This window comes from Cnephaeus nilssonii (genome assembly GCF_951640355.1).
Source record: "Cnephaeus nilssonii genome assembly, chromosome: 17".
In the NCBI taxonomy this organism is placed as follows: domain Eukaryota; kingdom Metazoa; phylum Chordata; class Mammalia; order Chiroptera; family Vespertilionidae; genus Cnephaeus; species Cnephaeus nilssonii.
This window is the reverse complement of record NC_137088.1, coordinates 41,900,289-41,925,046: the sequence shown is the minus strand read 5'-3', so window position 1 is coordinate 41,925,046 and position 24,758 is coordinate 41,900,289. Positions and strand designations below refer to the sequence as shown.

The 24,758-nt window shown below is 56.1% G+C and overlaps 1 protein-coding gene across 7 annotated transcripts in view; it reads right to left on the bottom strand.

The window, feature by feature from the left end:
- CACNA1D (calcium voltage-gated channel subunit alpha1 D) overlaps positions 1-24,758 on the bottom strand; it is a 298,642-nt gene that overhangs the window by 4,905 nt on the left and 268,979 nt on the right. For all 7 annotated transcript variants that reach the window (XM_079794704.1, XM_079794707.1, XM_079794705.1 and 4 more), the window contains 7 exons: positions 24,448-24,578; positions 11,680-11,793; positions 10,608-10,975; positions 7,972-8,121; positions 6,402-6,565; positions 3,690-3,811; positions 169-489 (listed from right to left, as the gene is read on the bottom strand). In XM_079794704.1, the coding sequence (XP_079650830.1) occupies positions 169-489; positions 3,690-3,811; positions 6,402-6,565; positions 7,972-8,121; positions 10,608-10,975; positions 11,680-11,793; positions 24,448-24,578 (1,370 nt within the window). The remainder of the gene's footprint in view (positions 1-168; positions 490-3,689; positions 3,812-6,401; positions 6,566-7,971; positions 8,122-10,607; positions 10,976-11,679; positions 11,794-24,447; positions 24,579-24,758) is intronic.

The following is a 24,758-nucleotide window of genomic DNA, read 5'->3' as shown; positions in this document are numbered from 1 at the left end:
GCTGCTAAGTGGGTGGAGTCCAGATCAGAAGCGAGGTAGCCTGGCTCCAGACCCTCCCGCCCTCGGCCCTCCCGCCACTGCCCGCTCCTGCTGTGTGGTTCTCAGGACGCCACCCCTGCTGTGCCTGTCCCAGGCCAGCCCTCCCGGCAGCGGGTGAGCCACACTCACTGCCTCCACCAAGCTGTCCGCGCTCCTCTGCTTGTCGCTGTTTTTGCTGTGGAAGCTGCTGGGGACAGTCAGGCTGGCTGGTGTGAAAGTGCGGTAGGAGATTCCGGGCTCGTCCGTGTACCAGGAGCTGCGGTGCAGGGAGGGCAGGCTGCCGTTGACCTGGTCCAGGGCCTCCGAGGGCTCCACCTGGATCAGGGGGGTGTAGCACGGCGCCCAGTCCCGATACGGAGGGGTCGCTGGAGGGGTCGCCCACGACCGGGTCGAGTGGCTCGGCGAGTACTTCTGGGCTCTGCTTGAATCTAGGCCTGCGACTGCCATGACCTGAGGAGACAGGGAGCGGGGAGACGGAGGTCCTCAGCGGCCTGGGCTCGGCCCCTCACCGCGAGGCACTGTCTGCCGGGCAGCCTCGGATAGGACTGAGAGAGCTCGCTGAGTAAATTAAGTGATCGGCAGTGGGAAATCGGCTTTCTGCCGTGGGAATTCGGCTTTCTAACAGACTGTATTGTCTTTTCCCCCAAATCCATTTCCTATGACTGTTCCCAAGTAAAACTGAAATGGTTTCGGAACGACGAAGCATCAGGAAGACATACAAGCTGGGCGTGTGAACACGGCAGCCAGCGCACTCTGGTGTAAATGTGGAAGTACATCCAGGGCAAGCGCGCAGGGACGCCAGCGTTCTCTGCTCTAGCGCCACGTGCCCACGGCCGGCCCGGCCTGTTCTGAAGCCCAGGCACAGGCCTTGCTTCTCCACCTCTGTGGCACCACGGCTCTGCATAGGGCACCAGCATTCTGCTCAGGGGACCCCCTCTCTGCACAGGGGACCCCCGCTCTGCACGGGACCCCAGGCCCAGTCTCATGGGCAGCACAGGCCCTTGGCCACACAGAAGCCATGCCCGCCAGGGAGCGTGCAGATAGCACCTGGGCCTGCCGGGGGCGCAGAGAGGGAAGGCATCACGGCATTCGATGGCCTGGGCCTTCCCAGGCTTGTCCTTCGTCCCGGACAAAGCAGGACACAGATCAATGAACATAAACACTGAAGACAAAAGAGTACAGAGCTGGCAGAGACACGCAAATAGACAATCTGAAATGGCAGCTACCGCTCACGTGCTCCCCACGCTCAGGATGGGAAACCTGCCTGAGCGCCGGCTCTGCACCGTCACAGAGCGGTCTGCGCCGTCACAGAGCGGTCTGCGCCGTCACAGAGCGGTCTGCAGTCACAGAGCGGTCTGCAGTCACAGAGCGGTCTGCACCATCACAGAGCGGTCTGCAGTCACAGAGCGGTCTGCGCCGTCACAGAGCGGTCTGCGCCGTCACAGAGCGGTCTGCACCGTCACAGAGCGGTCTGCACCGTCACAGAGCGGTCTGCACCGTCACAGAGCGGTCTGCACCGTCACAGAGCGGTCTGCAGTCACAGAGCGGTCTGCGCCGTCACAGAGCGGTCTGCGCAGTCACAGAGCGGTCTGCACCATCACAGAGCGGTCTGCGCAGTCACAGAGCGGTCTGCACCGTCACAGAGCGGTCTGCGCAGTCACAGAGCGGTCTGCAGTCACAGAGCGGTCTGCACAGTCACAGAGCGGTCTGCAGTCACAGAGCGGTCTGCGCCGTCACAGAGCGGTCTGCGCCGTCACAGAGCGGTCTGCACAGTCACAGAGCGGTCTGCGCCGTCACAGAGCGGTCTGCGCAGTCACAGAGCGGTCTGCATGGTCACAGAGCGGTCTGCGCCGTCACAGAGCGGTCTGCGCCGTCACAGAGCGGTCTGCAGTCACAGAGCGGTCTGCACAGTCACAGAGCGGTCTGCACCGTCACAGAGCGGTCTGCAGTCACAGAGCGGTCTGCGCCGTCACAGAGCGGTCTGCGCCGTCACAGAGCGGTCTGCGCCGTCACAGAGCGGTCTGCGCCGTCACAGAGCGGTCTGCAGTCACAGAGCGGTCTGCACAGTCACAGAGCGGTCTGCACCGTCACAGAGCGGTCTGCAGTCACAGAGCGGTCTGCGCCGTCACAGAGCGGTCTGCACAGTCACACAGCGGTCTGCACAGTCACAGAGCGGTCTGCACCGTCACAGGGCGGTCTGCACCGTCACAGAGCGGTCTGCGCCGTCACAGAGCGGTCTGCAGTCACAGTGCGGTCTGCACAGTCACAGTGCGGTCTGCACAGTCACAGAGCGGTCTGCGCCGTCACAGAGCGGTCTGCACAGTCACAGAGCGGTCTGCACCGTCACAGAGCGGTCTGCAGTCACAGAGCGGTCTGCACCGTCACAGAGCGGTCTGCAGTCACAGAGCGGTCTGCGCCGTCACAGAGCGGTCTGCAGTCACAGAGCGGTCTGCACCGTCACAGAGCGGTCTGCGCCGTCACAGAGCGGTCTGCGCCGTCACAGAGCGGTCTGCGCCGTCACAGAGCGGTCTGCACCGTCACAGTGCGGTCTGCACAGTCACAGTGCGGTCTGCACAGTCACAGAGCGGTCTGCGCCGTCACAGAGCGGTCTGTACAGTCACAGAGCGGTCTGCAGTCACAGAGCGGTCTGCACCGTCACAGAGCGGTCTGCACCGTCACAGAGCGGTCTGCACAGTCACAGAGCGGTCTGCGCCGTCACAGAGCGGTCTGCGCCGTCACAGAGCGGTCTGTACAGTCACAGAGCGGTCTGCGCCGTCACAGAGCGGTCTGCAGTCACAGAGCGGTCTGCACCGTCACAGAGCGGTCTGCAGTCACAGAGCGGTCTGCGCCGTCACAGAGCGGTCTGCGCCGTCACAGAGCGGTCTGCGCAGTCACAGAGCGGTCTGCGCCGTCACAGAGCGGTCTGCACCGTCACAGAGCGGTCTGCACCGTCACAGAGCGGGCGCGCCGTATGAGGTAGGCCCTTCGCCTGCACCGCCCCTCCTGACTCACAGTGGACAGCATCTCTGACGTGCTCTTTCAGAAAGAAGTCCATGTCCTTGAGGCAAAGCCCTGGTGAGCGGCTCTGGCCCCCGCTCCCTCCTGTCCAGCACTCTCACCGTGGAGGGGTCCTGCTCCCTGGGTCACACTCCCCTTGCAGGCAGGGTTGGGGGCTCACCCGCCCCGTGAGCACAGAGCCCCGCCCACAGAGGGCTCCGTAATGAAGGAAGAACCTCTCAGAGCACATAAAGGCACTGCTGGCTGTTCAGGGTGGGCTAGTGGCCGCCACTCCCCGCGTCGTGAGCTGTGCCCAGGCCCTGTCTTCAACGCTGAGGGAGACGTGGGGAGAAGACTGTGCCTAGACTGAGCCCAGCTTGGCAGGTGGCAGCCTTGGATTCAAATGCCAGTGGGGTCCCTCACCTCCTGCGTGGGCTCGGGCACTCACCCACCCTCAGTTATGTTTTCTCACCCACATGATGGGGTTGATGATAGTGTCTGTTCGCAGGGTTGTTCCACAATGGAACCCAGTGTAGGTGAAGGTTCTCTCCCTCCCCCTGGGGCTGGCAGCCAAGAGGAACGGGGTGTTCTGAGGGGGGTCCCACACAGGGTGCCCATGGAGCCATCGGGGCAAGGCCAGGGGGCCGGCTCACCTGTTGCTGCATCAGGTGCAGAGGCAGGGCCGTGCGGTGGGGGAAGGTGGGGGACGGCGGGACCTCCTCCTGGCTGCTCTGCCGGCGCAGGCACTCGAAGTTGAAGGAGGATCTCCGATGCGCTGCGGGGGAAGCACAGGAGCAGCTGTGGAACCAGCGCTCCGGCAGGACCGGGCCCGGGAGCCCTGGTGGCCCACCGAGGCCACAGGGAGCCCCAGAGGCAGCACGCGATACGTCAAATGGTCAGTACAGAGGCCTCAGGCTTCTGGAGGGAGGGTGAGGAGGAAGCCCGCTGAGGGGTTTTAAGAAGTGCACGTGCCACGCCTGTTCCCGGGCGGGGGCTGCGGGCAGCCGAGGGCAGCTGTTCTGCCACAGCCCCTGCCCTACGTGTGGCGGGGACCCGGCCTCTCAGGCTAGAGCACAGCCCGGCTCTGGAACACGGCACTTGCTGACAGCCCCGCTCACCCTCACCTCCAGGCTTCCTACGCGTCTCTGGGACGGAGGCACCGCCGGGTGCTCCTGGGCTTACCCCTCTGCCTCAAAGGGAGGGACTCGCTACCTATCAGCTCAGAGGGCAAGGAGAGAAGTCTTGTGGGGGAAGAGCCAGCTCTCCGGCACTGCGAACAAGACAAAAGGACACCTCTAACTCTAACGAGCGAGCCTGGCCCGTTAACAGCCGCTCTGCACAGAGGCTGATGCACAGGGTGAGCGATGGCAAGAGGTCCAGAGCTTGCAGCTTCACGGGGCGCCGGGCACCGAAGAGCCATCTGGTCCGGGGTCCCCAGCACAGGCCACAGGCCTCCCCCTGGGAAACCGCCAGGAAGGGGAGGCGTTTCAGGAGCCCGCCTGGTCACTCGCGAGACAGTGGGTGGCCAGGGCTCCTCAACAGCTCCTTTTGTGACCTCTGCTCCCTAAGCTCACAGGTCATAGGTCAATGCTCCACCGAGCCTGCTCCCTAAGCTCACAGGGCCTGCTCAAAATGCGCCCCCCCGCCCCCCAATGCCTGTACTGGGATCTGCAGACACCAGCGGTTCTGTGAGGCCCTGCCCCCAGCGTGCCCGGAGCCCAGAGGAACAAGGCGGACAGCACTCCTGGCCTCGAGGCCCCACGCGCACTGCGGGGCATGCTGGGGCCTCCTCGGCGGACAGCCCGCCCTCCAGGCACCGCGGGGACGGATTTCACGGGGTTCTGAGGAGGAAGGGCCTCCGTGGTAGCCCGTCCTAGGATCCGATGGGGCGGGGGGGGGGGGGGGGGGCAGTGGGTGTGGAAGCTCAGGGCCAGGAAAGGAAAACCACGCCCTTCCCCCCCCCCCCCCCATAGTGCCTTCCAGGTTTGAAAAGGGGTCCACACCCCCCCTTCATCTCATCGGGTCACACCCATCTCTGCTGGAGGAAGTCACCCTCCGGAGGCTGAGAACACCGGCTGGGAGCTCCATGCTCTCCCCGCCCAAGCTCTGAACCTGCAGGCAGTAAAGCAAATAAAATACATTTTTGTTATTTGCCCTTGTAAGTAAAGAGGGCAGCTGCTCCCGTCCACTCGGTTCCTCACTCCCGAGGGGCGGCATCTGGGCATGGCGGGCATTAACGCAGCCGCCAAAGGGAGGTCCCAGGAAGGCCGTGGACTCACAGGTACGCCCCCCCCCCCCAGCCTCACTGCCTGTGCGTCATCCAGTGTTTATGGAGGCCAGAAGTGCTCTGTGTGTGCAGGTTGCGAAATTAAATATTAACCATGGAAACGGGTCTGACTGCACGCCCAGCAGGGGTGTGGCAGCTGGCGAGGGAGGGCCTGGCGCCACCCAGCCACGGTCGGTATTGTGTGCGCGGTTGGCAGGCTGGGAGCCGATGTGTCTTGGCTATTTTTTGGTTACTGATTCAAGTCCTGTCCAAAGATATGCTTCACTCCTTAGAAACACCCGAAGTGGATCTTGAACCGTCGTCCAAATGCCCTCATGTCCCAAATCAAACTGCCCGGCCCGAGCTGGCAGGGCTCTGCTGCCTGAGCTCCTCCCCGGGGGTGACCCAGCTCTCCAGGCAGCGCCAGCCATGCCCCCTGCACAGGAAAACCTGTTCAGCGGGAGGGGATTCCCGGCCCCAGGATGGGAGCCAACCCTAGAGCTCCCCACCAAGGCCAAAACCTGCCCCAGGGGCAGCGGGCACTGGGAGACCAGAGGCAACGGTGAGAGGGAGGAGGGCGGGAAGGGGAGAAAGGAGACACCCTGGTGTGGCCTGAGGAGGCAGACACCAGGAACCCCAGGGACCCTGTGCCCAGAGACCTGGGCCTTGGCAAAACTGACCTGCGCTAAGGCTAGCTCCATCCCTCCGCCCTGAGGGTCGTGAGCGGACCCCCAGAGTTGGGTCTGAGAACAGCAGTGGTGCACATCTTGCCCACTGAGGGTGGATCCCCAGCTCAAAGGCAAGGAAAATGTGCACAACAGCCCCTTAAAGGTCCTCCACGCGGTGCCACGCCAGGCCGCATGCTGTCTCCTCCGCTCCCGGAGTCAGAGCAGCGCGGACGCGGTCTGAGCTCCAACACACGGGATACGGATGAGAAAGGAGAGCCGATAGGATCTCCCACCAGGGCCTGGCCTTGAGGACTAAAGGTCCCCGGCATGGCAGCTCCTCAGCCATCACCACCTTCCCCCACCCCCTGGGACCGGGGGAGAGGCACGTGGTCCCTGGGAGGCTTCACCCCAAACAAAAAACCTGGCCTCACATGTTGGGGTGGGAGGTAGTAGGCGTCTCCTCGGAGATCGGTGGGAATCATAGCAAATGGGCGAGTCGTCGTCTTCCAAGAAGCCTTGGGGGTGGTGGTAGCCTCGGGGCCGCTCGAAATCCACGCTGCTGCCTGGGTGTCGGCTGTAGTAGCTGTAGTTTTGCCTGGTGGTCAAAGGGCCGAAGGAGAGGAAGGAGCACGTGAGTTCCCAGTTAACAGCTTCCCATTAGCTCAGACACCCCGCAGCCCTCTACAGTCCTCTCCCCACTCCACAGGCACAGCAGGACCAGCTGAGAACAAGGCAGCCCTCAGCTTCACAGAAGATTCTAGATGGAGGACAAGGGCTGGTCCAGGAAGGCTCAGGACGCAGGCCTGTGATGAATGGGGTGCTGGGGGTTTCCCCCAGGCCGGGCAGCCTCAGGCCCGGGGCAGAGGTGGATTGCAGCTTTCCTGCAAGCTGGGCGATCACCCGCTCACTTCCTCCTCGAGAAGCCCTCCGAGCGCCTGCCCTCAGCCAGGTGCTGGGCTGGGAACCAGGACACGATGATGCATGAAGCACGGCCCCGCCCTCAGGAGCTGAGCGGATGCCACAGGCACGACGCTCATGCAGACGGAAAAGGCCGGCGCCGGAGGAGAGGGGCCCGGGAGGGCGGGGCGTTTGGGGCGTGGGCACCTCAGTGCCATTCGGGGAATGGGAAGCAGAGCCCTGGAGCAGGTCCTTGAAGAGAGGGTGGGATTAGGCCAGCCGAGCGGGAAAGGGTGGCCAAGTGGTGGGCGTGGGGTGCAAGGGCAATGAGGAGGGAGGTTGGGGCCCACTTGGTCAGGATCAGTGGTTCTGGAAGTAGGGCTGGCAGGAGGGACTGGGGGAGGGGAGGGCAAGGGGCGCGAGGGCCCGGCCATGCTGCCTGGGGTACAGGCTAACAGTAACAGCTCCGACACCAGAAGGGACCTCAGGCAGTACCACGTCCACTCAGTGGGCCACCTGGTCCGGGTGAGATGCCATGTACAAAGAAGAGGATGGCAGGTGGCCTTGTCCCCCTGTGCTGCCCGCGATGTGTCCTAAAGCAAGTGTCCCTTTTAACCTCAGACATTCTTCCTTTAGGACAGAAGCCCGGAGAGGCAGCTCTGCTGAGCGAGCCCTTGATGAGAGTGGGGAAACAGGTGCTGCTCATTATGACCCACCCTCCCACCCTGGCCCCAAGCGATGGGCTGGCAGAGCTGCTCGGCAGACAGAGCCCTAGCTCAGTGGGCGCGGCGCTCACAAAGTAACAGGCCTCTCAGCAGACAAGGAACGGATGAAAGCTAAGGCCCTGCACGCCCAGGCCCAGCTCTCATGTCTGGACCCTCACTGAGAGGCCCCACAGGTCCTGGGGAAATGGTCACAGCCCGGGAGGACGGTCTCCACTCGGCCTCCCTCTGGCCGTTTCCCCTTCTCAGGAGTTTCTCCTCTGGCCTGGAGCCTGGGGTCCCGGTGCAGCTGCAGGTGGCCCGTGGCTTCAGGAACAGGCAGAGCACCAAGGACAGGCAGCAGCCAGGCCTTCTGACGTCAGCCGGAGCCCCGAGCCCTCACCTGCTGGAGGTGGGTGAGCTGTCCTCCTCATAGTCCTCCTCACCGCTGAAGTACTCGGGCTCCCCCAAGCAGCGGGGGTCCCTGAAGTAGCCCTGGATCTCTGGGTCTTCCCGGCAAATAGTGGGGAACTGCTCATCTCCTGAGTCGGACCTGCATTTGGGAGAGAGGACTTCAGCACCTGGGCAGGTGGCAGCCACGTCCTGCAGCTGTGCCTCCACATGCAGCCAGCATCCTGCCCACGCGCACCTGGCTTCTCCCTGGGCACACCCGCCTCAACCAGGGCTGGGCTGTTAAGGCCACTGGCAACAGCGCAGTGTGTGCGTGTGCGTGTGCGTGTGTGTGTGTGTGTGTGTGCGCGCGCGCGTCTGTGTACACGCACCAGAAGTTTCTCTCTCAGTACCTTGCATAACGCTGGTGCCAGACCACGATGCCTAGAGGCCTTGGGGCCAAAGGAGTAGATGTAATTTGGGGAACAGAGCGTGAAAATGGACCTAGAGACCAGCAGTCCCAGGGAAAAGACTGGGCTCCCAGGCCATCTATCTGATCCCCGTGCCTTCCTACCTGGGCCGGTGTGACTTCAGAGCCTGGGACAGAGACACCTTGGCCACCCACTTCCTGCTGCATCCAACCCACACAGGTGACGGGAGTTCTGGATACAGTGTCTCAGGGGGACTCTCACGCATGATGTCCGCCAAGTTTCCCAAGCCTGCCCGCTGCCCTGACACCATCGTCATGCTCCCCTGAAGCCTGGCCGCGCGGGCCTGGGTCCTCAGGAAAACCAGCCGCGCCATGACACTGCTTCCCTCCAGGGCATGGTTCTCAACCTCCCTAAGGCCACGACCCTTCAATACAGTTCCTCATGCTGTGGTGACCCCCAACCATAAAATTATTTTCGTTGCTGCTTCGTAACTGTAATTTTGCTACTGTTAATGAATCGTAATGTAAATATCTGTGTTTTCCGATGGTCTTAGGCTCTACAGTCGCGACCCACAGGTTGAGAACTGCTAGCAGGGTCGCCCAAGACCATTGGAAAACACAGATACTTACATTACGAGTCATAACAGTACCAAAATTACAGTTATGAAGTAGCAACAAAAATAATTTTATGGTTGGGGGTCACCACAGCATGAGAAACTGTATTAGAAAGGTTGAGAACCACTGCTCTCGGGGAGGCCTGCTCCCTCCAGGGAGAGGATGTGCTCCCTCTGAGTGCTGAGTGCTGTACCCTCTCCCTGGCCGCGGGCCCAAGATCTCACTGTTAAACCAGCAGACCTCTCCTCCCATCGCCAGCAAATCCACCATCTCACCCACTCCCACCCGCTCCCACCCGCTCAGCCGACACGGAGCAGGTGACACTGCACGTGTTGAGGGCTGCGTGGGAGGCAAAGGAGCAAAGGTGGCCCCTGGTCTCGGAGGCCGGGCCCTGCTGTCACCAACACCCACAGGAGGCTTGGCCCCAGAGAGCAGCAGCCATTGCCCAGCGTCACAGGCCCGGGCACCGGCGCACAGCGGCTCTCCCTGTGCCATCCCGAGGTCTTCAGGGTCTGGTCTGTGGGCACCTGGCACGTGAATGCCAGTCCTTGGGTGGTAATGGTCCCAGGGCGGGAACCCTTTTTCTGCCGAGGGCCATGTGGATATTTATAACACCATCCGTGGGCCATACAGAACTATCGACTTAAAAATTAGCCTGCTCTATTTGGTCAAATATTTAATAAACTCACCCCTAATGCCTTGGCAGGGCCAGACCAAATCATCTCACAGGCCTTATATGGCCCTCGGGCCGGACGATCCCCACCCCTGCTATGCGGCAGAAAGCAGCCACTCCTCCCCCTGCCCCACCCGACTCCTGAGTGCACAGCCATGAGCTATAATATCGCAGAAACGTCTCATCTCTCCCCATTCAGAGAGGCCAACTGGTCACACTTATAACACACAGTATTTCACACATCAACACAGGCAGGGGCACATACCTAATGTAAGCTTCATAATAGCGGGCTCTATCCAGGCAACGCATAGCAAGGGAGGGAGGGAGAAGATAAACGTTACATATTTCCAACAGAATTTAAAATGCAGTTACCAGGCTACTACCGAGAGCGGGGCTGGCAAAGTGTGGGTCACAGGACAAACACGGCTGCCGCCGGCTGCCGTATGGCCATGACCTAGGGATGGTTTTTACATTTCTAAACGACTGAACACCATCAAAGGAAGAAAAATATTTCTTCACCTGTGACTCTATGATGTTCACATTTCAGTGTCCAAAATAAAATAAGTTTATCACGCTGTCGTGGCTGAGTCACCACAATGGACTGTAAGGTGCTCAGAGTCTCACCCACCTGCCGTCTAGCCCAACCAAGGAAGGGTCTGCCAGCCCGACCCCAAGCCTGCTGGCACAATTGGGGAGGGTGGGGTTTGCGCCCGCTGCCATTTTCAGGAGCGTATCACTCGGCAGGACACAGGATGGCCGGGGCCCGCTGTCCTTCGGGGCCATCCTGCAGCTCGGCCCCGGAGAGGCCGTGACCGCGTGGCACTCACAGGTTCCACTGCCAATGTCCGCTGGGAACCTCCTGCCTGTGCCAGCGCATGGGGGCGGGGGGCAGACACAGCACCACCAGGTGCCAACCCATGGTAAAGGTTACCTTTTCCGACTGGACCTTCTTTGAGGCTCATGGTCATGCTTGTGGGAGGAATCATGCCCGTTTTCAGACACATGCTCAAGGCTCCCAATGCTGGGCTGCTTTCCGGGGGCAGCTTTGGACATATTGGCATTATTGAGATTGGCATTTGTTGAGCTGGGAACTTGCTTTCCTATGGAATTATGGTTATGATGGTTATGACACACCGAATTTCCTGCTGGAGGAAACAGCGGTTTCTCAGTATCACTTGCAGGTGGAACTGAAGGCCTTTGGACATGCAGGGGACGGTGGGTGGTATTGGTCTGCTGAAGGGAATCCCTCCTATCACTATTAACATGATTGACATGGTTTCCAAGCAGGGCACCATTTCTCTGCAAAATAATGGGAGACAACACCAGGTAATTTAACAAGCATTTGATGCAGGCTAGCTACGTTAGGTAATTTTTTCTACATGAAAAACAAATTCTAGGTAAGCTCCGGAGGATCCCTGGAGAATGACCTGAGGGCCTCAATGTGTCTGCGTGGGGGCTGGTCCCCCTGAAATGAGGAAGGTTATACCAATTCCTGAGCCGAGGAGCAAGCTCTCGGCTGGCACTCGCGCGTGCGCTTCCAGTAGCTCCAAGTTGAGGTGACTTATACCCAGCAGGGCTGGCTGGCAGCCCCAGCGAGTGAGGTTGGGTGGTAGGCATGCTCCCTGGGCTGCGGGGTTGGGGGACTGGGAGGCTCAGGGCCCCTGGCAGCTCTAAGAACTGCCCGGAGAAGAAGGGGGCCGTGTGGGCAGGCAGCTGCCAGAAGCACCCAGATGCTCATCCATTCCAGCCAGGGGCTGTGGCCAAGCTCCTCGGAGCTGCCAGCGCGGGGCAGAGGAGCGAGCCTGGAGAGGCAGGCCTGGCCCTAGAGGAGATGCTGGTGAGTGGGGAGGGCTGCTGCGGGGAGGGCACGGTCTGAAAGCCCCCTACGCTCCGGGGCTGGCTTGCATTCTCTGGGCACTGTTGTGGCTCATTATCTGCCCCAACTGGAGCCCTGCCCCACTATTCCCAGGCGGCCGGTGCGTAGCTGTGCGTGGAATAATTACTTTGACTACATCTTCTTCTTCTCCTTTCGTTTCCTCGGGCTCATCATCTTGCAGATCACACGATATAGCCCGCCGGATCTCTGGCCCGATGTCGTGCAGTGTCCTTAACCCCGCCTAGATCAAGGAGAACGGCAAACAGATCAGACAGCGCGGAGCCCTGGCCCGGCCTGGGTCCTGGCGCGGCTCCTGCCGACTCGGCTGTGGGAGGGAAGCGTCTCCACAGGACAACCCGGGAAAGTGACCGCTGTCTGAAGGTAACGGGAGTCCCTGCAGCCTCAGGGTTGTAGGGTGTGGTCAGGGGTTCGAGATGGTCCGAGCCTGGGATGCTCAAGGCCCAACTTAGGAAACTCCTTTTCAAATGCCCCCCTCCCCTTTGCAGGGGACAGCGCCTGGTCACTAGTACTAGGTCTGTCATGGCCAAGAGTCCATGCCCATGTCTAAGCGACAGTCTGCGGAAGGATGTCCTGCAGAGCGCCATCTCCCAGGCCCCAGGCAGGGCAGGGCACCCAGCCTGGCTGCTGGGCAGGGAGGGCGGCAAGGGCTGGCTGGCGGTGTCCAGGATGAGGAAGCCTAGGTGCAAGTGCCAGAGGGCAAGCAGCCCAGCAGCCGTCGGGGCCACTGGTTCTGCTAAAAAGCATGGGAGCGAGGGAGGGACACAACACACGGCAACCACCAGCACACTCAGGACGTGACAGAACGGACTGGCATGCACACAGACCTGGGCCGCTGTGCAGTGCCGCCTCCGGGGCTATCGTGGGACCCTGGCCGCAGCCTGTGCTCGCGCTGAGACCTCGCCAACAGTCGGGCGTCCTCTTGAAGACCACAACACACGGACACGGGCTCACCAGCCTTGGAGGCCGTGCCGGCCCCACCGCTGACGCCCAGGCCCCTCACAGACACTCTCTCTGCCTTCCCCGAGGCCTCACACTGGCCTTCCTTGTCCTGGGTCCCGGGCTGCATTGGGACAGGGCCTGGGAGAAGCCTTTCTGCTGTTCCCAACTTCCGGAGCGAAACATTTGGGATGCTTATGGACCAGATATGGGGAAGGTACAGTCACTGGCTCTGAGAAAATGATGATGTTTTGACCATCAGTTTGAAGAAAAGTAGCATGCCGACTCAAAGACTAACAGGCACACGAGAGCAAATTTACCCTTTTCCACAAAAAGACTTACATCTGACAGAGGCACTTCCTCCCTGCCCCAGGTCTAAGGCTGCCCATGTGTATCTGGGCGGCACCCTCATTTGCTGCCAGCCAGCCCGCAGACCAGGCAGCCACGAAAGGCTGGCTGTGCTGGGCTCCATCTGCAGCTAACACGCCCATGCCAGGCGGTCTGCAGACAAGGACGGACCAAGTGTGGGTTGTCAGGGAGACCTCTTCCCTGTCCTTCCTCCACAACCCCCAGCAGCGGTGGGCACAGGACACAGACGAAGCCTGGTGACCATATTTAAGATGGCCCAGCAGTGGCCAGGTGGGGAAGGGGCTGGGGGAGGGGACATGGGCAGGCCCAGCTGGGCCCACTAGTGTGGGAATGCTCAGACTGGTCTTCGCAGACATCAATGGTGCTGACGTTAATTTAGAAGATAAAGTTGTACGAAAACTTCCCAACAGGCTCTTTTTGAGAATGGCCTCCTCCATAGTAGCACCCGCCTAGGACATGAGCCTGGGTCTGCTGTGAACCAGGCTTTGAAGAGAGGATCAGCGGGTCTTTCCATGTCGTGAACTGTGGGGGTGAGAGAGCCTTCCAGAGCCAAAGCTTTCAGGTTCCTAGCTCGGAATGCCATGGTCTCGCAGGGGAAAGCCGCACACGTCCCAGAGCCAAACCCGGAACAGTTCGTGGTGTGTCAATAAGGTCACCACTTCCTTTCCTGTCCCTCTGATCACAGGCACAAGATGCACATGCCCACACATGTGCATGCACGCACAGGTACACATGCCCACACATGTAGACACGTACTCACACACATACATGCACACACTCACACTTATTCACATATGTACTCACACACATGCATGCACAGGTGTACACACACACTTTCCCTCTCTCGGGATCCCCAAGTCCAGCACGTCTGAGCCCAGGGAATCATGGGGCTTGGAGGGAGACCCACTTGCCATTCTCATGGAAACATCAAGAAGGCAAGTCTATGTCAAGGGTGCAAGCCCTTACGCAGCAGGGCTCCAGGCATGTGCAGGAAGGTGGAGCCCAGTAGTATGACAGCCTGTGGATCATGCAGTCAGCATTTCCTAGGGCACAGTTACCAAGGGAAGAGAAGCTAAGCCAGGGTTCAAGGCTGATTCTGAATCACTGGGAGAAAGGGCTGTTGCATATCTGAGGCTCCCGGACAAGAAGAGACCAGGCTTGAGACACCTGCTGCTGCCCCCACAAAATAAACAGAGGTGACAATGCACCATGTCAACACCCCCAGTTAAATGATGTATGTTAATCCCTGTTACAAGGCAGCGCGGGCCAGGAACACGGAGGTGAAATAACAACAAATAACCCTGTTCACTGTCATCCAACTGATTGCACTAGGTCTGATGAAAAGGAATAGAAAACTATTTATTTGGATAATTTTTAACATCATCCTCTGTTGACGGGTTGACATTTCACTGAAATACACATATAACACAATTGCATAATAAGAACAAAAACTGTCTCCAGCACGTCGTCAACGATACACCAGAGTAGGTGAGTGCAGTGAACAGACACAGGACAGAGAGTTTGTTAGCAACATAAATCATGGAGGAAATCGAGAGTGGCCCAAGAGGCCGTTCCCAAAGACAAGTAATGACAACATATTTATTAAAGAGACATCAGAGGAGGAGAGAAAGCATCCCTCTGCCCAGACAGGAAAGCAGAGGCTTACTAGTAGACGTCACGGTTACGTTTGGCTTGCTCCACGCAGCAAGAAACACACCTTCTAAGAGTCAGGGACTGACTTGACTCTTTCAAGTGGGACCCAGGGAAGGACGGGCAGGGTGTCTGCCAGGGTTGGGAACGAGGGAAATAGATGTTACCAAACTTGAACTAAAACAAAGCTTAAGCACAGCACCCTGAATTTATTACATATCACAAAACAGGATAATGAAATTTTTCTAGCACACATATCGAGCTAAAAGTTAGCTTAGGCTGCTCCAAAAATTCCATAGGCACAAATTCCATTCCCCCCAAGTTCAGAAAACTATCTTAAATCCTTGAAAAAATATTTTTTTACAGCTCTAAAAAAAAAAAAGAACATTTTTTTCTTGAAATAAACACTTTACAACCAGTAAAATTGTGTATTCTTTCATATTTCATATCTGTGTCTACCTCTTTCAGCAAAAATATTATTTTAATTTGAAATGTGGTCATAGCACTTAAACCAACACAATTAAAGCCATATAAAGTCATTCCATTAACATCACAGTAGAATTATGGTTTTGAATAAACACAGAATTGCTATAAAATAGAAACATTATTGACTTCAGATGTCCAATCATATAAAATATTAAACAGAATCAAGCCTAGTTTCTGGTTGATTTTTAAATGCTAGATGTTATCATAAATATATTTTTAAAAAAGAAATGGCGCTTTGCCTGTAGACTGCTGCTTTAAATTTAGACACCATTTAATTGGGATGTTATAGATATTTACTCTACTAAATGATCAAGTCACAGAAAAAACCCCAAACTATAAAATCTCTCTAAATATTTCTGAAGCAGTAGCATAAAATTAGGATATCTTAACATCAAAACTGAACATTCGTTTACCTTCCTTCCTCTCGCCCATTTTCAGGGTCACGTTTTCCTGACCGGGGGCGGGTGTCACACGTTCTCGGCCTGTCTCCCTAAGCTAGCGCCATCAGACACGGTCACCTGCCAGCTCCCAGGACTACGGCAGGCACGCCCAACCCCCTCTGAACCTACACTGCAGCAGTGGAGGAAAGAGATGCCAGTCCCCAGTCGGCCCAGGGCCAGGCCATTCATCTTCAGGAGTGCGTGCCAGGCTTTCAGACTCCAGCCCAAAGCCCACGCCCGGCGGGCCTGCTGTCCATCACAGGCAGTTTCACCCGGCGGCTGCCCCTGCTCAGCGGGTTCTAGTTAACCCTTCAGCAGGACTCAGCCCCTACCCAACCAGCCGGACGATTTTAGACGAGCTCCCTTCAAAGAAGGAACTGGCGATTAACTTCTTACAGATAAACCTGCTCATCTACAGGCTGCCCCCCGCCTCCTCCGCATGCACACCCCTTCTTCTGTCATCGCTTTCCTCCAGGGAAAATGTGATGGTGTGTCCATTATGAACACTCCTCGAGTTCTAGAAAGGATTAGAATCATAAGCATGACGCTTCATGAGTCAGCCACGGTGAGTCCAACCCTCACTGAAAAGCCAGCTGTGACGTCACCTTGTACGCTATCCATGGGGTTCCCACCCTTTATCCGGCTACATCCTGGGAGGGAGGGAGGGCGGGCCAGTTTGTTCCTATCTGGTTAAGTGACCTGCCCCAAATAGCAAAGGCTCAGTGAGGCTCCCATGACACCTGCTGGCCCACCTTCCACCACCAAGACAAAGTCACTGGGTCCATGGCAGAGTGCTGGGGTCAGGTCTCAATCGAACGCTCATTCATGACCATTTCCCTACATGACTGTGGGTGCCTCTCAACCCAGGTCAACCTCATTCCACTAACTTAGCAGAGCTCCGTGTCACTAAGTTAACACGGAAGTGACAAACGATCACAAGGTGTCACAAAAACTGATCTTAGGCTCCGCACACAGCCTTGCCTCAGCTGTGCTCTGAGGAGCCGAGATTGTGAAAAACACTGGCTATCATGCACTCATTCAAACCATCATCCCTCCAGATCAACACGGGCAGGGAGACGGGCCGTCACGTACAACCCTCAGTGTGAACACAGCTGGACACTGCGGGTACAGGCAGCTCTGGGTCGGGGTGACTGGGTTGGGACTGAGGAGGGCCTGGGAGGAAGCGGAGGATTCAAGGTAGGGACAGTGGTATACACAGAGGCTGTTTAACCAGGAGGATCATAAAAGGTCTCCAGCACCCTTTTCCTTTAGGGGGACTTGGGATCATTTCCCTAGGGCAGCAGTTCTCAAAGTGTGCTCCAGGGACCCTGGGGCTCTCCCAGGACAGCGCCAGGGGTCCCCGAGGTCCCTGCAGCCTGCATAATGAAGCAGGATGCCCTCCGCCTGCACACTGCCATTCTCCCCAGGGCACACAGGGGGGTTCTCCAAGGCTGCGTGGCCTGTGATGCTGTCCTCACCCTGGCATCTCTGTGCTTACATAACTCTGTTTTTAAAACTTCTCCCTTTAAATCTCTAAAGCAGTAAGTATTGATACACAAGGGCCCTCATTAATTTTTAAGAGCAAAAATGGGTCCTGAGACCAGAGCGTTGGAGAACTGCTGCTAACCCGTCCTCAGACAGGTACCACCACCTTTTCCTCCGGTGCCAGACTCTTCACCCACCTAGCGCTGCCATTATTTCACTGACCTTGCTCCACTCTTCCCACTGTGGGGAGAAATGTCCTTCTCGGAGCTGGCCTTGACACCTCGTATTAGATTGCTCTCACTGTGCCTTCGAATGACGTGCCCATCTATCACCCCAGACAGCCATTTCTCTCACGTCCACTGGGTGCCAAGGAGAACACAGGTGCCCACCCAACCTTGGGACCATTAGTAAGTGGCAGCAAGCTCCATCCCATGGATAACTGAATTGTGTCACACTTTGGCTCATGAAGGGTCCTAGGTGGTTATTATTCAGTAACATGCTACAAAAATTAAGACCTTTTGCTATTACATAATGTAACATTGCCTTAACTCCTTTTCAGTAATTTTATCTTCTTAAAGACTTTTGAAAAGAATAATTATTATTCCCAGAGTGGGGATGCTTTTCTGAAAGAGTATAGAATCCAGGACCCAGTAATCCTGTGGATGTAGTTTTTAACGGGGTCACACCATAGTGTCAGCTTTTTAAGAGCCCGATGCCCCATCTTTTTCTGTTTCCCGTGATGGATACTGGCCTGTGCCGTGCCTTCCAGCCAGGAGTTTTAGAGTGTAGCACCATGGTTTGTGGTGTTGGGTACCAAGTTTGCTGAGTGAGTCATGAAGAGTCTAGGATAATAAACGTGAGCGGTCTCCTACAACTGTTCTACATTTAAAGCTATATCTTCTGCCTGGATTCTAGGAGCACAGAGAGAGGTGTGTACAGTCTGACTGTAAACCAAGCTTCAGGGTTGGGCCAGAGGTGCCCCCCACGATTTCTGCCTGTCTCTCACCAACTGGCCTTGGCTACCAACCACAGCCAGTGCCATCACTCAGCAAACACAACCAGGCCCACAGTGGGCAAGAGTCGCCTGTCTCCTTTGGAACGTTCTCGAAAGTCACCACTTTGCAGTTTTTATCTATTTGGAAGGACTGTGGAGAAAGGCATGTGGAAACACCTGCCATGTGAATTGCTTGGGGCTATTCTGCTGCAGCTTTGGCCCATGGAGACTCAGGTCTAGCAGACAGCTGGTCCCACGGGCCCTTTGAGACCGGGCGACACAGACAGTGGGGCAAGGGCATCCTGTCTGGCCTTTAGTGTGGAATAAACTTGACATCAGGTGGGTCAGAGACAAAGAGGGATCATTTGTCAGGGGTGAGCTAGCTCCTCGTCTGTGCCCACAGGCTGACCAGCCTCCCTTTCAGGGACGATATACCACATTCTCAATAACTGGGGCATTGTAGGTACTGCCCCATCCGAGCAGAAATGGGACTTCAGACCACAGCAGGGTCCCGGAGGCCCCTGCAAAGCCAGGCTTAGTCCTGTAGTTGCTGGATCACAGAAGGGTCTGCGGAGGGGCTGGGGGCCTTAGATATTAACTAGCAGGTACAGACTCAGCATCCTCGCAAGAGTCCAGCCATCCAGACTTTTGGTAGGCCAGCTTTCAACCCTACCCCCGTATCACCAACCACGGTGATTGCGAAGAAATCAAACCTGGTCTCCTGTGAGAGAATGGGTGAAACCCACTGCGAGCTCTTAGACTCTACCGTCTGCCCATGAGGGAGCAGAACTGGGGCTGAGCCCATTTCCATACTGAGGCCAGGGAGTCCACTTAAGTCCAGGCAGGTCAGACCACTTGGTATCATGAGCCACTGGGGCCAAAGGGCAAAGGTCACAGCACACACGATGTTCCCGGACAGGACTCACGGCTGGGCGGGAGCCTGTCAGTCCTGCCTGGGTGGGCCTGCAGGGCTTCCCCTTCCACCGGCAAAGTGGCTCCCCGCCGTGCCTGGTCTTGGATGAGCACAGCCGGGAACAGGGCTCCCCCACATTCTCCACCTCACCCTCCACGCCCGCACATGCAGCCGCGACGTCGGCAGAGACCAGGCTGCAAAAGGGGCTGAGGACGCTCCTTTTCTCTATTCACTTCAGAAACGGCAAGTTTCTGCACTAAAGTGACTTTTGAACATTGACTTTAAAACTCAAACTGGCTCCTTTGGGCATCGTAGGCTCAGCATAGATGTACAGACTCCTCCACCAGGGCTTGGCACTGGCTGAGAATTTCAGAGGGGAGACCCTCACGAAGCAACTTTTGGGACAAAAATCTCCTGTTCACAAGATGTGAAAACCCAGTCTGTAGAGTTACCTCTATTTACATGTTTATGCCTTTTCAGATAGCTTAAGAAGGGGAGAACTCACTTTCTCGACGGATCACTACAGTACAGAACAGAAAAGAGATAAAAGAAAAAACAAATGTCTTAAAGTTCTGGTAGCAAACAGGCATAGGATATTATTATTGTTGTAATCTTAATAATAAGCAGTTATACGTTCAAAGTGCTTTACAATCACTTAGCTATTCCTCACAACAGCCCTGTGAGGTAGGTCGACATTGTTATCCCCATTTTACAGATGGGGAAACTGAGGCACAGAGAGGTTAAGTGTCTTGCCCAAGGTCACGCAGCCACCAAATGCTGGAGCTGGGACCAGAGCCCAGGTTCCCTGACTCCCAGTGTCCTCGAAACTAGACCGCACCGCTTCCAAAGAGGCATCCCCGGACTGGCTTTGAGCACGGACTACAGACGGACAATGTCGGATGAGGTTGGGGTGTGGTGGTGCTCCCCGTGGACACATTAAGATGGAACCTGAGGTGCTGCCTGGGTTGGTCTGGGCATGCGGGTGTGTGTGTTAGTTTAAATGGGTGTGTCTGCGCTTCCTGTCCTGCCCGGGTCACTGCAGAGAGTGCAGCCGACGGTCAGGTCAGGCCTGACCGCCATACAAAAGGAACTCTGCCAGCTCAGCGCCCAGGCCTGCCAGTCTTTGGGAGTCCGGGCAAACTAGGGACGCAGGACTTTGGAACGGAGTCAGCTGCCCACCTTAGGCAGGTCTGCTTAATCTTTTTATTATTTGAAAATTTTTTTTTTTTTTTTTACTGGCCAGCATCAGGAAGTTGTGTTCATTTCATTTCTCTGTGGGGCGGCTGACCCCCTCCTTTGCTCTCTCCCTCTTTCCCTTTCTCTGAGTCTCTGTTTGGAAGGGAAACCGGTTAAGCCTCGCACGTTCCCTTTCACGAAAAAGAGCCACCGTGAGCAGCGTCCGCGACAGGAGGCCACGGCTCCGCAGATGGCCGCGGCCCTGCTTCCGCCTTCTGCAGGACGGCTTGCTTGGAAGGGGCCTCCCCGGGGCCTTGGATTTGCTTTTTCCTGCATTTCTCCTGAAATGCGGTTTCAGTAGAAACAAGCCCACTTGAGACTTTTCCCTTTCAAGGCCTCAGCCACCAACGCCTTCCGACTAACGAGCTTGGTGCTGTAGCTCAGGCAGAAAACTCTAAAGCATCCGTTCAAGCATCTGAAACAAATGAATCAGCCAGTGAAATCCCATCTGTTAGCACCTGTTCTCCTTGCAGATTAAAAAAGAAAGGAAAAGAAAAGCCTTAAGGCTTTGGGTGGAATCATGCTTTTAAAAAACAACAAAAAAGCTTGCTACTCTTTAGACGATGGTGACTTAGAAACAGGAGCCTGTACTCCACAGACTACGTGTCTGCTGAACATCCCACTTCCTCTGTGCTGATGCGCCGAGCCTCCCGCAGGAGCCGGATCAGGCACATCAGGGGAGAAGTGGCATTGCCTCTTTTGTACCACCCACCTTTCCACTTGGCCACCTACGTCACCATCTGTTGGCTTGGGGTACAGACTTTACCATTCTAAAACCTGAGCAGCGGACTCTTTGCCAGCTGGAAATACTGGCCTCTTCCTCAAGCCCAACGGGTTAAAAACAAAGAAAAGACTATCCCCCTAAAGTCCTCCTGTCATTACAATGAGCCAGGGACCGTGGCTCCTCAGATTGCACTAGAGCGTCTTTTGCATAAAGGGGATGCTTGAATGTTGAAAGAAGGAAATGAACAAAACTTTTCCCACTTTGGGGTCTTTTTTTTTCCTTTTTCCACAAGATACTGGACAAATCTGTGTCCAGGACCCTCGTCGGGAAGGTCTGACGGGGCGCTACTAGTTGCTGGGCGGGGCCGCACTGTTCACGGCCGCAGAGCTCTGCTCCTTTGTGTACTCGCTCCTGGTGGAAACGTGCAGGGCCCTCGGATGCAGCAACAATGGATGAAGAGCAAATGCTGAGTCAAACTAAAGTGAACATGGCATGGAGGGGATGCGTGAGAACACAAAAGGCCTGAGGCGGCTTCTCTCCGGTTCCCTCTGGAGAGGTGCTGGAGAGAAGGCTGGCTTTAGTGATGATGATGGATGGACAGATGGAAACTGCACACTCACTCAGACCACAGAGGCCAGAGGACACCGGGTGCTGAGCTCCTGCCCACACATGGGCGCAGGAGCTCCTCAAGCCATTCCTCCTCGTGAAGAAGGGGACACTGCCGTTGGTCTGAACGCGGGGAGCCCAGATGGAGCCCGCGGGGCTGGAAACCATGGTGCCTCTGTGTGTCCTTGAAAACCGTCCCATGGGGGAGGGGGCCCAGAACACGGACCAGTTCTGAGGCTATTCAGACAGACGGCACTCGACGCAGCACAAGCACGCACATGCCTATGCCCACACTCCACTGCCACTAGCCATCGGTCAGCTGGGCGGCACCCTGGCACAGGGAGAGGCAACCCAACCCACCTCTCAACATGCCGTGCCCCCTTCCGATGCTTCCTGGGGGGCCTGTGTGTTCGTCCTAGTGACACTGTTGGTGCGGTTCTCCCGTCGCCACGGGACCGCGTTTCCCTATCTGCTGCACCATCACACACCCTTCGTCATGCTGGAAGGAAGGGCCTCCTCGTGCTGATTAACATACAGTGACAAATCACATCGAAAGCCATTTTTAGAGCAGAGGAAGCCAAAAATGTAATTAGGATTGTCCTCCAAGGAGACAAAAATTTTCCACTTTTAATGTTTGCTTCAGAACCAAACGCATTTTCAGAATTTATCTGTCGAGGTTATGAACACAACTTAATTTTCTAGGCTGTGCACTCAACACCAGCTCCCACCGGAACCAGGGGACATGTGTTGATATTACCACCTAACTGGAAATATTTGCATTTCACCAAGGAAATGAAACTCCATACATCACAAGATGATAAATGTTTAGGAGGGGGAAAAACACACACCTCAGCATTACTGTAGTACAATGCAATAGAGTCTTTTAACCCATGATGTTAAAAAGGCAGCTTTAACATCATTTGAACCTTCAACTTGAAGACTCAGTGGAGCCCATTCGTGAAATGTGAAAATTGCTCAGCTATGTGTTCTTTTCAGGTTTTAAAGTATCAAAAGACTATATCCAGTCACCAGAGCAAGCAGTGAAGCCATCTAATTGGGAAGTTTTGGGGATTCAAATGCATAACTCTGTATCGAGGTGGTCACCACCCACGCCTTCCACAGAAAATAGAAGGGCCTCACAACACAGAGCTAACCTGATTAATGTAAATTACGACACCGCTGTTCATGAAAGAGTACATTTCCCCCTCCAGAAAAGTCATCAGATTTCACCGACCCCACCAACTAGATAGACCCTGAGAACAGCGAGCAGGTCCCACGAGCAGAGGGCACCCTGGCACTCTGACAGCTGGCCGGCCTCGCCCTCCAGGCCCAAGGCTCCTTTCAGGAAGAGCCATCAGAAACACGTTCGCCACCCCGTCTCTTTGCATCCAACTTGGCCACATTGCCCTCAAGAACGTGTGGGCCCAAGGCCTGTCCAAATGGACACTTTTCAGTTTGCTTCGTCTAAGGCTCCTTACGAACTGTGATCAAAGGGCTGCCGCCTTTGCAAACTGGATCAGCCAGAGGTGAAAGCGCTTTGCTCACAAAGTCTACAACCTGACACAGCAATGAGCCACCTGCCTAAGCCTGTGGTCCACTGAGCTACCTTTAGGAGATGTGATCAGAGAGAGGAAGATCAGAAGCCTGCAGTTGGATTCAGCTAATCCCCCCACCCCCTGCCGCCCCCAACCTTGTAGCTGTCTGGGTAGAGCAGAGGTTTTTATCATGAAACAGCAGGTCACGGTCACACAAGGTCACCTACTAACCCAACATATGTGTATGCACCCCACATTCCTTCACTCACTCTTTCATCATCATTCATGTTCATATTCCCTCGCTCAGAGAGATCACACACAAGCCTTTGCTTCAGTCCTGACCATCACTTTGAACACAAAACAGTCAATACTGGGCATTTTTCCCCAGAAAGAAAAAAGTGCAGGATTATTTCACCTTGACCCTTACCAACAACTGTTAGGCCCAATTTAAGACGTGGTGATAAGAGGGACAGAAAAGCAATTTTAGATTAAACTAAAAAGGGAAAATCCTTTATCCTATTCGTGACAGACTCAAAGCACTGTGGGTAGCAGAGATGACAGGGCTTTCGATTAATTTAAACAGTTGTTTCTGACAACTCGCCAACCTCTCTAGTTCCCTTTTTCCGGTTCTTAGCATCTTTTTCTCTTCCCCTCTTCACCCTGCATTCTTCACCACCAGCACTCACCAAGTCCCCTTCCTGGCCCCCGTGTGCAGGTCTCCACTGGGACTCCCTTCGCCTGCACTCCTGCTTCCCATCCCAGAGCTCTGGGCTCACCTAGGACTCCATATCCTCGCACCCCGACTGGAACCAGAGGTTCCTGAAAGCCACCTCCACACTCTAGGAGCCTGGGGCGGGGCCAGGCTGGCTTAGGGGTAGGGACCAGAGGCTGGCCAGGTGGGAGAGAGCAGCATTTGCACAGCAAGCCTCACGGCCATCAAGAGACAACACAGAGAGACAGACACACCGCAGGCGTACACACACATGTACACACACGCACAGATGCATATGCACACGCGCACGCATACACACACATACCAGGAGGTGATGGATGTTACTGAAATGGACCAAAAACCAACAAGCAGTGGGGTAAGAAACAAACAGAAACAAAACAAAGCACTTGCGTTCAGATGGAAAGCTGTTTACTGGGCAGCCAGGGCTGGAGCCCAGGGCTTGGGGCGGATGGGTGCCTGCCGGGAGGGCACTGCCTTGGGAGGAGCCTGGAGGAGAGAGGCGCAAGGGCAGTGCTCGCTCCCCTCCCCCAGGGCTGTCCTGGGGTTCCTGTGCCACAGGCCGCAGCCGTCGCCAGAGGAAGCAAGGAGAGGGAGGCACTTACCTGGTGGCCCAGAAATGGCTAGTCCACATTTTAGGGTGTGTGCAGTATCTCAGTTTAAACACATCCTTGTGGTACTGCTCAACCATGAACTGTCAGCTCTCTAATATTTCAAATAAGCTCGTAAAGTGGTTAGTGAAAAGGTAAGACAACAAAACAACCATTCACCTGTAGGGCAATTGTGGTGTTCTTCGCAGGGTACTTTCCCACCAGTCCTTGTTCTTTCCGTTTCTTGAATTTCCTAAAGTAGTCCTGTATCAGGAAAGTGGCATAGAACTTCCCCACGGTTACCTCATCATCTAAACGGAGAGACCAGACACAGCTCTCCCGAATCAGCACATTTGCACCAAGAGCCTACACACTTGCTTCTGGGAGGGGCGGGGGACAGCGCAGAGGCACTGAGCTCTCGGCTTATAACACAGGAGGGAGACTAGCTCTAGCGAAAAGCAGGGCTTGGCAAAGCAGTTAAGGCTCAAAAT